This window comes from Salmo salar, chromosome 21 (assembly GCF_965601325.2).
Source record: "Salmo salar chromosome 21, fSalSal1, whole genome shotgun sequence".
Lineage (NCBI taxonomy): Eukaryota > Metazoa > Chordata > Actinopteri > Salmoniformes > Salmonidae > Salmo > Salmo salar.
The window spans coordinates 15,967,760-15,984,360 of NC_138311.1; the positions used below are offsets into that span (position 1 = coordinate 15,967,760).

Consider the following 16,601-nt stretch of genomic DNA (forward strand, 5'->3'; position numbering starts at 1 on the left):
AATTATGACATAGTAATTAATCATTATGAGAGTAAGACATTATTGTGAAATAGTAAGTCATAATTATGAGATAGTAAGTCATTGTTATGAGATTTTTAAGTCGTTATTATGAGAGAGTTAGTCATAATTATGAGATATGTCATTATAATGATATAGTCAGTAATAATTATGAGATAATAAGTTGTTATTATGAGAGTGTAAGTCGTAATTATGAGATAGTAAGTTGTTATTGTGAGAGAGTTAGTCATAATTATGAGATATGTCATTATAATGACATAGTCAGTAATAATTATGAGATAGTAAGTTGTTATTATGAGATTGTAAGTCATAATTATGAGATAGTAAGTTGTTATTATGAGATTGTAAGTCATAATTATGAGATAGTATGTCAGTATTAGGAGATAACTAGTCATTATTTTGAGATATGTAAGCCATAATATTATAGTAAGTTGTAAGTGTGTAGAGAGAGAGAGAGAGAGAGAGAGAGAGAGAGAGAGAGAGAGAGAGAGATTTTATATTAAGGGGTTGGAGAGTTTTGTTGATGTGAGTTGGTGCCTGTTTGAAAATCAGGGACTGGTACATCCATTTTTGGACTTTACATTATTATTGAAGAATATAACTTATAAATGCCTCATGAGCAACAGTCTTACCCCATCAGAACCCAAAATATAAGCTTGTTTAACTCCATTGTTTGTAAACAATGTAATTATAAACAAACACTGTATAGCTTCAAAACATGGTTAAAACTTTCATTTTGATCTCATACAGGGCATTCGAAAAGTATTCAGACTATTCAGACCCCTTGACTTTTTCCACATTTTGTTATGTTACAGCCTTATTCTAGAATGGATGAAAAAAAATCCTCATCAATCTACACACAATACCCCACAATGACAAAGCAAAAACAGGTTTTTAAAGATTTTAGTAAATGTATTCAAAATAAAACCTGAAATATCACATTTCTATAAGTATTCAGACCCTTTAATCAGTACTTTGTTGAAGCACCTTTGGCAGCGATTACAACCTCGAATTCTCTTGGGTATGACGTTACAAGCTTGCCACGCCTGTATTTGGGGAGTTTCTCCCATTCGTTTCTGCAGATCCTCTCAAGCTCTGTCAGGTTGGATGGGGAGCATCACTGCACAGCTATTTTCAGGTCTCTCCAGAGATGTTAGATCGGGTTCAAGCACAGGCTCTGGCTGTGCCACTCATGGACATTCAGAGACTTGTCCCGAAGCCACTCCTGCGTTGTCTTGGCTGTGTGCTTAGGGTCGTTGTCCTGTTGGAAGATGAACCTTCGCCCCAGTCTGAGGTCCTGAGCGCTCTGGAGCAGGTTTTCATCAAGGATCTCTCTGTACTTTGCTCTGTTCATCTTTCCCTCGATCCTGACTAGTCTCCCAGTCCCTGCCGCTGAAAAACATCCCCATAGCATGATGCTGCCACCACCATTCTTCACCGTAGGGATGGTATTGGGCAGGTGAGAGCGGTACCTCGTTTCCTCCAGACATGACACTTGGCATTCAGGCCAAAGATTTCAGTTTTAGTTTCATCGGACCAGAGAATCTTGTTTCTCATGGTCTGAGAGTCCTTTATGTGCTTGTTGGCAAATTCCAAGCGGGCTGTCATGTGCATTTTACTGAGGAGTGTCTTCTGTCTTGCCACTCTACCATAAAGGCCTGATTGGTGGAGTGCTGCAGTTATGGTTGACCTTCTGGAAGGTTCTCCCATCTGGAGCTCTGTCAGAGTGACCATTGGCGGCCAGCTCTAGGAAGAGTCTTGGTGGTTCCAAACTTCTTCCATTTAAGAATGATGGAGGCCACTGTGTTCTTGGGGACCTTCAATTTTTTGGTACCCTTCCCCAGATCTGTGCCTCTACACAATCCTGTTTCGGAGCTCTACAGACAATTCCTTTGACCTCATGGCTTGGTTTTTGCTTGGACATGCACTGTCAACTGTGGGACCTTATATAGACAGGTATATTCCTTGCCTAATCATGTCCAATCAATAAAACTTACCACAGGTGGTCTCCAATCAAGTTTAGAAACATCCCAGGGATGATCAATGGACACAGGATGCACCTGAGCTCAATTACGAGCCTAATAGCAAATGGTCTGAATACTTATGTAGATAAGGTGTTTCTGTTTTCGCTTTGTCATTATGGGGCATTGTGTGTAGATTGATGAGAAAACATTTGTATTTAATCCATTTTTGAATAAGACTGTAATGTAATAAAATGTGGAAAAAGAGAAGGGGTCTGAATACTTTCCGAATGTACTGTATAGGGGAGTCCGTTCGTCTATGTATTTGAGAGTGGTGACATTTATCCTGTCCCATTCCTCAGCTGTTTACCAAATAAAGTTATGATTTATCATCTCATCATTTACTTACTATCTCATAGATTTTATTGGGGGGCGGGAACGAGCTTCCATACTCATGTCATCTAGAATATAATATAATAGAGTTCTTTATTTTCTTCTAAGAGGAAATTCCTTGCACAAGGACAAATTATACCACCAGGTTCTAAAATATTAATATAAACATATTGCTAATGAATACATTTGTGAATCTGTAGAAAAAAGCTGACTTTCAACAACAGGCTACCATTTTCAGTGAAGAGTGTAGCTTAGCATTGCAGGCCTGTACACATAATTGTAATTGCTTCTCCTATGCCAGAAGCCATTTAAATTTACATTTGGTAAATCCAGTGGTGACCCCATGCGCTGAGATTATACAGTATATGAACCCAGGGAAATAGATTGTACAGTATGTTTACACTGACATTCACTGAATCACAGACTCATGAGTGCAATCTATAAACTCATAACCCTGATGCTAGGGGATAGTCTCAGGGTGCCTGCCAAGTGCCCTGCTAAAGATCAGAGAGAGCCTTCTTAATATAAATGAGATAAGTGATCAGACAAGTTGTATGCGTTCCAATGGCAGCCTATTCCCTTCAGTACACTACTTTTGACCGGGACTCATAGGGCTCCCGTCAAAAGTAGTGCACTACGGGTTAGGCTGCCATTTGTAACGAAGATGTTGTCCCACCTATAGAGACAACCCATTGGGCAAACCATGTCATTTCGACGTGGAAATGTGGGTAATATTTGGTTGAGACGTTGATCAATGAGATGTCAACCTTAATTCACCCACTCAAAAAGACAGACAGAAGTTTTTTGAATTCCCAATGTGTTATCACTATGCTTTCAACCATATGAAAGCTCAACCAAATTCCAATGGAAAAACAATGTCAGATTTTTGGTTTAGTTGTCATCTCAATGTGTTATCACTGCGCTTTCAACCATTTATATAGCAACAAAGTCCAAATGGGAATACAATGTCAGATATTTTGTATTTAATTTGTTATCACTGTACTTATCTAATAGCACAACTAAATTACCTGGATTGCAGTTGAGATTACATTAAAAGGACATGGTGCAAGTGATCAATGCTGTACAAGATTCTGTGCAGATTATTATAGCAATTGTGAATATCTCCTCAGACCTGCAACATGTGCATCGAATCAAATCAAATCAAATTGTATTTGTCACATATTCATGTTTACACATGTTTAGCAGATGGTTGTGTTTCTAGCTCCAACAGTGCAGTAATATCTAAAAATTCACAACAATACACACAATACACACAACCTAAAAGTAAAATAATGGAATTAAGGTATATATAAGTGGCATAGACTAAAATGCAATAGAATTGAATACAGTATATACATATGAGATGAGTGAAGAAAAAACATGTAAACATTATTAGAGTAACTAGTGTTCCATTATTAAAGTGGCCAGTGATTTCAAGTCTATGTATATAGGGCAGCAGCCTCCAAGGTACAGGGTTACGTAACTGGGTGGAAGCCGCCTAGTGATGGATATTTAACAGTCTGATGGCCTTGAGATAGAAGCTGTTTTTCAGCCTCTCGGTCCCAGCTTTGATGCACCTGTACTGACCTCGCCTTCTGGATGATCGCTGGGTGAACAGGCAGTGGCTCGGGTGGTTGATGTCCTTGATGATCCTTTTGGCCTTCCTGTGACATCGGGTGCTGTAGCTGTCCTGGAGGGCAGGCAGTTTGTCCCTGGTGATGCGTTGGGAAGACCGCACCACCCTCTAGAGAGCTCCACGGTTGCGGGCGGTGCAGGTGCAGTACCAGGCGGTGATACAGCCTGACAGGATGCTCTCAATTGAGCATCTGTAAAAGTTTGTGAGGGTTTTAGGTGCCAAGCCAATTTTCTTCAGCCTCCTGAGGTTGAAGAGGCGCTGTTACGCCTTCTTCTCCACACTGTCTGTGTGGGTGGACCATTTCAGATCGTCAGTGATGTGTACGCCAAGGAACTTGAAGCTTTCCACCTTCTCCACTGCGGTCCCATCCATGTGGATAGGAGCGTGCTTCCTCTGCTGTTTCCTGAAGTCCAAGATCAGCTCCTTTGTTTTGTCAACATGCTATCTTGAATATACACACTTTCTATGATTACACAAGAAAACATTTATAGTTACTGTAGGCTAACCTCAAAATGTGGCCATGGACGTGTTATTTATTTTAAGGTTGAATACATACGGTTACATTAGTTTGTAAGATAGGCTATTTACTGTATTTCAAAAATAATATTGAATTGTGTTTGGATGACAGCTTAACAAAATATAAACATTTAAAGGATATCTAATGCATTTGATCTAATGGATATCTAATGTATTTGATCTGCGCATGTGCTAGCACCAGCCGAGCGAGCCTCCCTCTTTAGCGCAACTGAAGTGAGTTCGGAACAACTGAATCTATGTGTCTTAGAAGTAGTTTTCACATACTGAACTCAGAATCAAATATGTTTCCCATAAATAGTGGTGTAGTAGAGAGTTTATTCTGATTAGCGATTTTCTGCATTTATCGGATTGCCATCAGGTAGCCTGATTTCAGATGTGTCCGTGTAAACAGGATTATTAGGGACATCGTTCTTCTTGCAAAGCATGTAAGCATTTTAATCTAAATATTGCATTAATCTTACTATCCACAATAATCTCCTTATTGTGTGCCTGTAACCGTACTCAGTGACAAATATAAAAGCTAAGCAGGGCTTGGTTGAAACCTTTGGTGGGAGAACAAATGAATAGCAGTAGATAGAGCAACTCACCATAGGAGGTGCTGCCCAGCCTATATATATTTTTTCTGATAGTGGATATAAGGTTGAAAATCTGACTTAGTTTAAAAGGTACAAATTCAACATATTTTATACCGGGTTTGTCTATGTTGAAAAGGGGTTACAATGATGACATAATCCCGTGGGTGAAATTCCACCCTCAAAACAAAGGTTTTTGTTGATGATGTTTTTCAAACAGGTTTTAAATTTTTTTGGGGGGCTTTTTGATGACAATATATTTTCCATGTAGATTCCACGTCACAATACGTCGAAAAATGACATTGAAACAACGTTGGTTCAACCAGTTTGTTTCCATTGGTTATAGACAGTCATCCATCCCTTCAAGTACACTTTAGGCCAAGGGTATCTGTAACCAGGAATAAAACTATATTCGACATTTGCCTGTGGACAAAGTTAACGTATCTTGCACTTCACATAACTGTTAAAGTATTTTGGTTGGCTGCATTGGTGGGTGATGGAATGCCCATTTATAGCTTTTTCGGGGCCCTAAGTGAGATTTGGTTGGGGATCCCTGCCACCTCACGGTGGCAAAAGATTTTAGAGGAGTGGAGAGAAACTTTTACAGCTTTAAATATAAAGTCCTGCAATTCCACATATTTTGGCCTTCAGAAAACCACCCGAGCCACAGCCTGCTCACACCTTTAACATCCAGAAGGCGAGGTCAGTACAGGTGCATCAAAGCGGGGACAGAGAGACTGAAAAACAGCTTCTATCTTATGGCCATCAGACTGTTAAACAGCCATCACTAACCCGGTTACCCAACCCTGCACCTTAGAGGCTGCTGACCTATATACATGGGCTTGGAATCACTGGCCACCTTTAATAATGGAACACTAGTCACTTTAATAATGTTTAAATAATGTTTACATACTGCTTTACACCTCATATGTATATACTGTATTCTATTCTGCTGTATTTTAGTCAATGCCACTCCGACATTGCTCGATCTAATATTTATATATTTCTTAATTCCGTTCTTTTACCTTTTAGATTTGTTTGTATTGTTGTGAATCCTTTTTAGATACTACTGCACTGTTGGAGCTAGGAACACAAGCATCGCCACACCTGCAATAACATCTTCTAAATATGTGTATGTCACCAATACAATTTGATTTTAATTTGATTTGAAATGTTGCAGTTTTAAAGCAGATTTTCTGCAATTCTACGCTTTTTTTCCATGGGACAGAGACAACTTTGCAGTTTTAAAGCAGATTTCCTGCAGTTCTACACATTTTGCTATGACTTATGCCATGTTCCTATGATATCTGAGTGAGAGTGACTAACAAAATCCATTGGGGCCCTCTAGAGGTCAGGGCCCCAATTCGGCCATGATTACTACAAGGTTTAGATAGCTGGCTAGACCAACTTACCTAGCAATCTATTAAATATTAGCTGACATGGGTTAATTAAATTACTTTCAGTGACTGACATAACGAAAGGAAAGCTGCTCATGCACTACCAAATTTTGAAATTGCACGTTGTGTAGCCTATTCTACTATCCAAACTAACAGTAAGTTTAGACCCCGACTGACTTCCTAGTGGTCGCAGGGCCTTAAGCTGCTTATGTCGCTTATGCCTCGAAACGGCACTGGATGATGGGCTTCCTAAGAGCATATCCAGCAACTGCACAGGCCGCTGATGTCAACCTCAGTTTAGCATGTCTCTGAGTGCTTGTGGAAGGAAGGATGCAATTAACATTTTTCAAACTAGTCCAGATGAAATTAAAAATACAATTTTTATGTACTTCCAGCATCTCTGCTGCTCTAATCACTTCCGAAGAGATTTGTTTTCATTATCCATTTGCTGTTGACAGTAAAGCAGCTTTTTATATAACCCCCAAAATACAATCCTCTTCATAGACTGCATTGACTGGTGTGATGGCTGACAGGAGGATGACTGATGGATGAGGCTGTTCCTGTGCTTAATGCTGTTACGTACCAATTTCACAGTCATTTAGGTGTGGGGAAATAAAATCATGTATAACTTTCTCCAGATCAGTGACTGAAATAAAAGACTTGACTTTAGCTATATTTTTTAGATGATAAAAGCAGGACTGGACAACCTTAACATGCAGATGGAGGTTTAGGTCAGGGTCCAACATTTGAATGCTCTTTTGGTTGTTTTGAGCCATGTGGAATGACGAGTACAGTAATCTCTGCTGTGCACAAAATGTTGATGTGCCCATTATCCAATCAGACCTCACACTTCATCAGCAATTTGATTTAGATCAGATTTACTTCCTTGTCTGTTGTTTACAGAAATGTAATTTACGTACAGAAAATGCCCTGTGTTAAAAATCCACAACAAAAAGATGAGATATAAAGATTTGAAAGATACATACAAAGAATTCATGAAGATGACAACTTATTTTATGTGACATCCCACTAGGCACAGATGTCAGTTCAATGTCTACTTTTGATTTACATTTGGTTGAGTTGTCAACTAATGTGAATTCAACGTGAAATCAACACAACCTTTCACCACGCCATTGGATTTAGGTTAAAAGTCGGGTGAAAAACATTCCCTTACGGTAATGACTTTTTGAAAATCCAATCAGTTTTCCTGTCACAAAAAGAGCCGTGTTGAATAGACCAAACTGCAGCGGGAATATGGATGCTCATGTTTTAATTCAAAAAAGGAGTAACGCATCCACTGGAAAACAATATACACGACAGGAACAGTTTTGCAGGCACACAACACGCAGTGCAAAAACAACTACCCAGGAAAACCAAACAAACACACACCTACTTATGGGACTCCCAATCAGAGGCAACTAGAAACACCTGCCTCCAATTGAGAGTCCAGCACCCAAAACTACACATAGAAAAACAAACCTAGAACCTATACCAAACTAATACACCCCACTACACCACACACAAAACCCCATAATACAAAACAAATATACCTCTGCCACGTCCTGACCAAATATAATAGAAATAATACCTAAATATTGGTCAGGACGTGACATTACCCCCCCCTAAAGTTGCAGACCCCGGAATGCACCTTAAAAGAAAACACAAAAAATCCCCATTACCCCAACAAAACCAAAAAAGCAATACCCCCTAAACAATAAGGGAGGGAAGGGAGGGTGGCTGCCGTCAACGACGGCACTGTGCTACACCCTCCCTCCCCAACCCACCTATCCTGGAGGTGGCTCCGGTGCAGGACGTGGACCCTGCTCCACCCTCGGCGTCACCCACTTCGGTGGAGCCGATAGCTGCGCCAGGCAGACGGACCCCTCGGGCTGGGCCGGAGGACAGGAGGGCCCCTCGGGCTGGGCCGGGGGACAGGAGGGCCCCTCGGGCTGGGCCGGGGGACAGGAGGGCCCCTCGGGCTGGGCCGGGGGACAGGAGGGCCCCTCGGGCTGGGCCGGGGGACAGGAGGGCCCCTCGGGCTGGGCCGGGGAACAGTCTGGCCACTCCGGCAGTTCAGCGCAGTCTGGCCACTCCGGCAGTTCAGCGCAGTCTGGCCACTCCGGCGACTGTTGACTGGCGGGCAGCTCCCACGACTGTTGACTGGCGGGCAGCTCCGACGACTGTTGACTGGCGGGCAGCTCCGACGACTGTTGACTGGCGGGCAGCTCCGACGACTGTTGACTGGCGGGCAGCTCCGACGACTGTTGACTGGCGGGCAGCTCCGACGACTGTTGACTGGCGGGCAGCTCCGACGACTGTTGACTGGCGGGCAGCTCCGACGACTGTTGACTGGCGGGCAGCTCCGACGACTGTTGACTGGCGGGCAGCTCCGACGACTGTTGACTGGCGGTGCTGGGCTGACGCACTAGACTCCTGATGCGTGGGGCTGGTACTGGACGTGCCGGCCTGGAGACACGCACCTCCATGCTAGTGCATCTAGCGGGAAACACCGGACCGAAAGGGCGCACTGGCGGTCTTGAGCGCAGGGTTGGCATCACCCCTTCCGGCTCGATGCCTACTTCGCCCTGGCACATGCGGGGCGCTGGTACCTTGCCTACCGGCCTGAAAATCCCAGGCCTCACCACAGCCCCAACCCCAAAGCACGGGACCTGTCCAGTCTGCCCTACAATTTCCACATTGATTCAACGTCATCACATTGAATTTTCTTGTTGAAATGTCATGGAAACAACGTTGATTTAACCAGTTTTTGCCCAGTGGGATATGTCTTCATACATTTCCTGTAATTAGACCATCCTCCTTTCAACAGCGATAGTATAAATATGCATGTATTGCCCACATGGCATTGCTGTATTCACTGCATTCATATATCAGACTCATATTCAGAGGCATCATCATCATAAATATTGGATATACTTTCATTATATTCTAGTCCAGTAGTTGCTGAAAGCTATATAGTATACAGTACCTTCGGAAAGTATTCATACCATTTGACATTTTCCACATTTTGTTACGTTACAGCCTTATTCTAAAATGGATTAAATCGTTTAACTTATTTTTTTGCAAATGTATTAAAAATCAAAAACACAAATATTTTATTTACATAAGTATTCAGAGACTTTGCTATGAAACTCGAAATTCAGCTCAGGTGCATCCTGTTTCCATTGATCATCCTTAAGATGTTTCTACAACCTGATTGGATTCCACCTGTTGGAAATTCAATTGATTGGACATGATTTGGAAAGGCACAAACCTGTCTATACAAGGTCCCACTGTTGACAGAGCATGTCAGAGCAAAAACCAAGCCATGAGGTCAAAGGAATTGTCCGTAGAGCTCCGAGACAGGATTGTGTCGAGGCACAGTTCTGGGGAAGGGTACCAAAAAATGTCTGCAGCATTGAAGGTCCCCAAGAACACAGTGGCCTCCATCATTCTTAAATGGAAGAAGTCTGGAACCACCAAGACTCTTCCTAGAACTGGCCACCCAGCCAAACTGAGCAATCGGGGGAGAAGGACCTTGGTCAGGGAGGTGACCAAGAACCTAATGGTCACTCTGAAAACTCTAGAATTCCTCTGTGGAGATGGGAGAAACTTCCAGAAAGACAACCATCTCTGCAGCACTCCACCAATCAGGCCTTTATGGTAGAGTGGCCAGACAGAAGCCACTCATCAGTAAAAGGCACATGACAGCCTGCTTGGAGTTTGCCAAAAGGCACATAAAGCCTCTCAGACCATTACAAACAACATTCTCTTGTCTGATGAAACCAAGATTGAACTCTTTGGCCTGAATGCCAAGCATCACGTCTGGAGGAAACCTGGCACCATCCCTACGGTGAAGCAGGGTGGTGGCAGCATCATGCTGTGGGGATGTTTTTCAGCAGCAGGGACTCTTAGACTAGTCAGGATCAAGGCAAAGATGAATGGAGCAAAGTACAGAGAGATCCTTGATGAAAACCTGCTCCAGAGCACTCTGGACCTCAGACTGGGGCGAAGAGTCACCTTCCAACAGGAAAATGACCCTAAGCACACAGCCAAGACAACGCAGCAGTAGCTTTTAAGGGACAAGTCTCTGAATGTCCTTGAGTGGCCCAGCCAGAGCCCGGACTTAAACCCAATCCAACATCTCTGGAGAGACCTGAAAATAGCTTTGCAGCAACGCTCCCCATCCAATCTGACAGAGCTTGAGAGGATCTGCAGTGAAGAATGGGAGAAACTCCCCAAATCCAGGTGTGCCAAGCTTGTAGCGTCATACCGAAGAAGAGTCGATGCTGTAATTTCTGCCAAAGGTGCTTCAACAAAGTACTGAGTAAAGCGTCTGAATACTTATGTATGTAAATGTATTATTTCAGTCTTTTCAATAAATAGCAAAAATGTCTATTAACCTGCTTTTGCTTTGTCATTAAGGGGTATTATGGTAGCTCCTCTCCCATTCCCCAGGGACTCTCATTTGTTGACTTCTGTAACCGTAAAAGCCTTGGTTTCATGCATGTTAACATTAGAAGCCTCCTACCTAAGTTTGTTTTATTCACTGCTTTAGCACACTCTGCCAACCTGGATGTCCTAGCCGTGTCTGAGTTCTGGCTTAGGAAGGCCACCAAAAATCCTGAAATATCCGTCCCTAACTATAGCATTTTCTGACAAGATTGAACTGCCAAAGGGGGTGGAGTTGCAATCTACTGAGACATGCTTAACACCCCGGCCATCCTTCAATCTAAGCTAGATGCCCTCAATCTCACACAAATTATCAAGGAACCTACCAGGTACAACCCTAAATCCATAACCATGGGCACCCTCTTAGATATCATTCTGACCAACTTGCCCTCTAAATACACCTCTGCTGTCTTCAACCTGGATTTCAGCGATCATTGCCTCATTGCCTGCATGCGTAATGGGTCCGCGGTCAAACGACCACCTCTCATCACTGTCAAACGCTCCCTAAAACACTGCAGCGAGCAGGCCTTTCTAATCGACCTGGCCCGGGTATCCGGGAAGGATATTGACCTCATCCCGTCAGTAGAGGATGCCTGGTTGCTCTTTAAAAGTGCTTTCCTCTCCATCTTAAATAAGCATGCCCCATTCAAAAAATATAGAACTAAGAACAGATATGACCCTTGGTTCACCCCAGACTTGACTGCCCTTGACCAGCACAAAAACATCCTATGGCGTTCTGCATTAGCATCGAATAGCCCCCGCGATATGCAACTTTTCAGGAAAGTCAGGAACCAATATACTCAGCCAGTTAGGAAAGCTAAGGCTAGCTTTTTCAAACATACATTTGCATCCTGTAGCACTAATTCCAAAACGTTTTGGGACACTAAAGTCCATGGAGAATAAGAGCACCTCCTCCCAGCTGCCCACTGCACTGAGGCTAGGAAACTGTCACCACCGATAAATCTACGATAATCGAGAATTTCAAGAAGCATTTTTCTACGGCTGGCCATGCTTTCCAACTGGCTACCCTTACCCCGTTCAACAGCTTTGCACCCCCTTCAGCAACTTGCCCAAACCTCCACCATCTCTCCTTCACCCAAATCCAGATAGCTGATGTTCTGAAAGTGCTGCAAAATCTGGACCCCTACAAATCAACTGGTGTAGACAATCTGGACCCTCTCTTTCTAAAAATATCTGCCAAAATTGTTGCAACCCTAGCCTGTTCAACCTCTCTTTTGTATCGTCTGAGATCCCTAAAGATTGGAAAGCTGCCACGGTCATCCCCCTCTTCAAAGGGGGAGACACTCTAGACCCAAACTGTTATAGACCTATATCCATCCTGCCCTGCCTTTCTAAAATCTTTGAAAGTCAAGTTAACAAACAGATCACCGACCATTTCGAATCCCACCGTACCTTCTCCGCTATGCAATCTGGTTTCCGAGCTGGTCATGGGTGCACCTCAGCCACGCTCAAGGTCCTAAACCATATCATAACCACCATTGATAAAAGACAGTACTGTGCAGCCATCTTCATCGACCTGGCCAAGGCTTTCGACTCTGTCAATCACCGCACTCTTATCATCAGACTCAATAGCCTTTGCATCTCAAATGTCTGCCTCGCCTGGTTCACCAACTACTTCTCAGATAGAGTTCAGTGTGTCAAATCGGAGGGCCTGTTGTCCGGACCTCTGGCAGTCTCTATGGGGGTGCCACAGGGTTCAATTCTCGGGCCAACTCTTTTCTCTGTATATATCAATGATGTCACTCTTGCTGCTGGTGATTCTCTGATCCACCTCTACGCAGATGACACCATTCTGTATACATCTGGCCCTTCTTTGGACACTGTGCTAACAAACCTCCAAACGAGCTTCAATGCCATACAACACTCCTTCCGAGGCTTCCAACTGCTTTTAAATGCAAGTAAAACTAAGTGCATGCTCTTCAACCGATTGCTGCCCGCACCCTCCCGCCCGACTAGCGTCACTACTCTGGACGGTTCTGACTTAGAATATGTGGACAACTACAAATACCTAGGTGTCTGGTTAGACTGTAAACTCTCCTTCCAGACTCACATTAAGCATCTCCAATTCAAAATTAAATCTAGAATCGGCTTTCTATTTCGCAACAAAGCCTCCTTCACTCATGCTGCCAAACATACCCTCGTAAAACTGACTATCCTACCGATCCTTGACTTCGGCGATGTCATTTACAAAATAGCCTCCAACACTCTATTCAATAAATTGGATGTAGTCTATCACAGTGCCATCTGTTTTGTTACTAAAGCCCCATATACTACCCACCACTGCGACCTGTACGCTCTCGTTGGCTGGCCCTCACTACATATTCGTCGCCAACCCACTGGCTCCAGGTCATCTATAAGTCTATGCTAGGTAATGCCCCGCCTTATCTCAGCTCACTGGTCACCATAGCAACACCCACCCGTAGTACCCGCTCCAGCAGGTATATTTCACTGGTCATCCCCAAAACCAACACCTCCTTTGGCCGCCTTTCCTTCCAGTTCTCTGCTGCCAATGACTGGAACGAATTGAAAAAAATCACTGAAGCTGGAGTCTTATATCTCCCTCTCTAACTTTAAGCATCAGCTGTCAGAGCAGCTTACCGATCACTGTACCTGTACATAGCCAATCTGTAAATCGCACACCCAACTACCTCACCCCATATTGTTATTTATCCTCTTGCTCTTTTGCACCCCAGTATCTCTACTTGCACATCATCATCTGCACATCCATCACCCCAGTGTTAATGCTAAATTGTAATTATTTCACGTCTATGGCCTATTTATTGCCTACCTCCCTACTCTTCTACGTTTGCACACACTGTACATAGATTTTTCTATTGTGTTATTGACTGTACATTTGTTTCTGTGTATCTCTGTGTTGTTTGTTAGTCGCACTGCTTTGCTTTATCTTGGCCAGGTCGCAGTTGTAAATGAGAACTTGTTCTCAATTGGCCTACCTGGTTAAATAAAGGTACATTTAAATATAAATAAAATAAAATAAACATATTGTATGTAGATTGATGAGGGGAAAAAACAATTTAATTAATTCTAGAATAAGGCTGTAACAAAATGGTGAAAAAGTCAAAGGGTCTGAATACTTTCCTAAGGCACTGTATATGTTAGCTTCCCCCTGGGAAGTATTTGGCCTAAAATCCATAACTGTCATCTCAACCGGGTTGAGAAGTACTGGTGGCTCAAACAGATGTGATTGATGCACCATATGGCATAGAACAGTATCATGCCAGTAATGTGCCCCACTAGATGTGCCCCACTCACTCAGCCTGCGTCCCAAATGGCACCCAATTCCCTTTATACTACCTTTGACCAGGGCTTTGATCAAAAGTAGTGTATTATGTAGAGATTATAGAATAGGGTGCATTTTGGACACAGTTTCAAGAATACTAATGGTTCTTTACCATTCGGCCATCAGATTTGCCACCAATGCTCCTTATAGGACACATCACTGCACTCTGTACTCTTCTGTAAATTGGTCATCTCTGTATACCCGTCGCAAGACGCACTGGTTGATGCTTATTTATAAAACCCTCTTTCAACACCCGTTCTGCCAGTCACATTCTGTAAAAGGTCCTCAAAGCACACACATCCCTGGGTCGCTTGTCTTTTCAGTTCACTGCAGCTAGCGATTGGAACGAGCTGCAACCAAACACTCAAACTGGACAGTTTTATCTCCATCTCTTCATTCAAAGTCTCAATCATGGACACACTTACTGACAGTTGTGGCTGCTTTGTGTGATGTACTGTATTGTTGTCTCTACCTACTTGCCCTTTGTGCTGTTGTCTGTACCCAGCAATTTTTGTACCCTGTTTTGTGCTGCTACCATGTTGTGCTGCTGCCATGTTGTATTGCTACCATGTTGTTGTCATGTTGTATTGCTACCATGCTGTGTTGTCATGTGTTGCTGCCATGCTATGTTGTTGTCTTAGGTCTCTCTTTATGTAGTGTTGTGTTGTCTCTCTTGTTGTGATGTGTGTTTTGTCCTACATTTTTATTTAATTTATTTGTATTTTTAATCCCAGGCCCTGTCCCCGCAGGCCTTTTGCCTTTTGGTAGGCCGTCATTGTAAATGAGAATTTGTTCTTAACTCACTTGCCTAGTTAAATAAAGTTTAATAAAAAAATTTAAAAAATACTGGTGTGCAGCAGAAGTTCTGCCCTACACAGGTTACCAATTCTGCTTTTGTAGTTGTTATGTTTCATGAACTGCCATGGACTTGCTTTCCTATAAAATGCTTATAATGACAATACTGTTTATTCAGGTGTCAACTCCTGGACACAGAAGTGTGGTAAGTTAGTTCTCAGATGTATTTTTTATGTGCTTGAAAAAGCATTTTATTTCTGTTCACTGATCTCTCTATCAAAGTACATCCTTATGTGTCTCTAAAATAGATTCATAAAATCAATGCTAAACAATTGAATTATCTCAGTGTCAGTGACATTGTTGTGTTTGTTCAAACTGGCATTGATACACAAACGAACATTATTCAATATGTAAATGCTGGCACTGGTAGGCAATGCATCATGTAAAGGTCCAATGCAGCCGTTTTTATCTCAATATCAAATTATTTCTGCGTAACAATGAAGTAGCTTACTATGATTGTTTTCATTTTAAATGGTCAAAAATAAACAAAAATAGCTTCTTAGCAAAGAGCAATTTCTCAAGCAAGAATTTAACTAGGGCTGTCTGGGAGTGGTTTGAGTGGGAGGAGAAAAACTGAACATTTGCTGTTATTGGCAGAGGTTTGGAACACAACTCCCTCCCACCAAAACAGGCAGACATTTCAGGCGGTCTTTTCAAACAGCTCTTACACTAAAAAGTAATTATCATATTATTCCAACCTCATTGTGTAGAAATATAAAACACAGGAAGTCACGTTTTTGATTGCACTGGGCCTTTAAAATAATGAACTTACACTGTATAGAAGGGTTTTAGTTGGCTACATTGGGGTGATAGCTCCCCATCTTTTGTATTGCCTCATGGTTTACCTGAGCTCCAGTCTGCAGAGAGAGAGAGAGAGAACAAGGTCAGGCCAGAGTGGTTAGGCTGACGGGTCAAGGCGGTGCGATGCGGATCTGAGCAGTGCAGCGATGGCAAGCTGCTACAACAGGGGCTTTACTCTGAAAGCCATACAAAAGAGGGAAACACAGTGGCTTAGCACCAGCTATCTCCCTCTTAGAGAAGAGTCTGGACACCAGTGATGTCATTGTTGTAATCTCATGCAGGATTGGTGGATAAATGGTTGCTCAGTTGTTAAAATCAACAGAGGGAGTGAGTGTGCATTTGTAAGGCTGTTCCTGGCATCGTGAGAAGGTAGACTGCTTTGCAGAGTGTGTGCCTGTCAGAGGTACAGGTACTACGGAGCTCAACTCAGCCTCCTGACCTCGGCTCAGCAGCACTCCTAAGTACAAGAGAACACCTTAAGGATATGTTCATGCATTCTGCTGGAGGCTTGGGTCCTAAAAGTCGCTTTTATTCTTTAAAGGTATAGCTGTGCTCTGTTTACTCTGTGATGGTGTGACTATGCTCTGCTCTCTGTTCTGCTCTATGTTTGGGAGGATGTTCTTCGCCAGATGTTCTTCAGGCTATGTAAGGTTAAAGGGT

At 42.8% G+C, this 16,601-nt stretch overlaps 1 protein-coding gene across 3 annotated transcripts in view; it reads left to right on the plus strand.

The window, feature by feature from the left end:
- The first annotated feature begins 16,281 nt into the window (after window positions 1-16,281).
- The window catches only part of LOC106581805 (sodium-driven chloride bicarbonate exchanger-like), a 36,238-nt gene continuing 35,918 nt past the window's right edge, over window positions 16,282-16,601 (plus strand). For all 3 annotated transcript variants that reach the window (XR_014381998.1, XM_045704466.2, XM_082966992.1), the window contains exon 1: window positions 16,282-16,482. Coding sequence is in view for 2 of the 3 variants with exons in the window: in XM_045704466.2 (XP_045560422.1) it covers window positions 16,426-16,482 (57 nt within the window). In the remaining variant the exon portion in view is untranslated. The remainder of the gene's footprint in view (window positions 16,483-16,601) is intronic.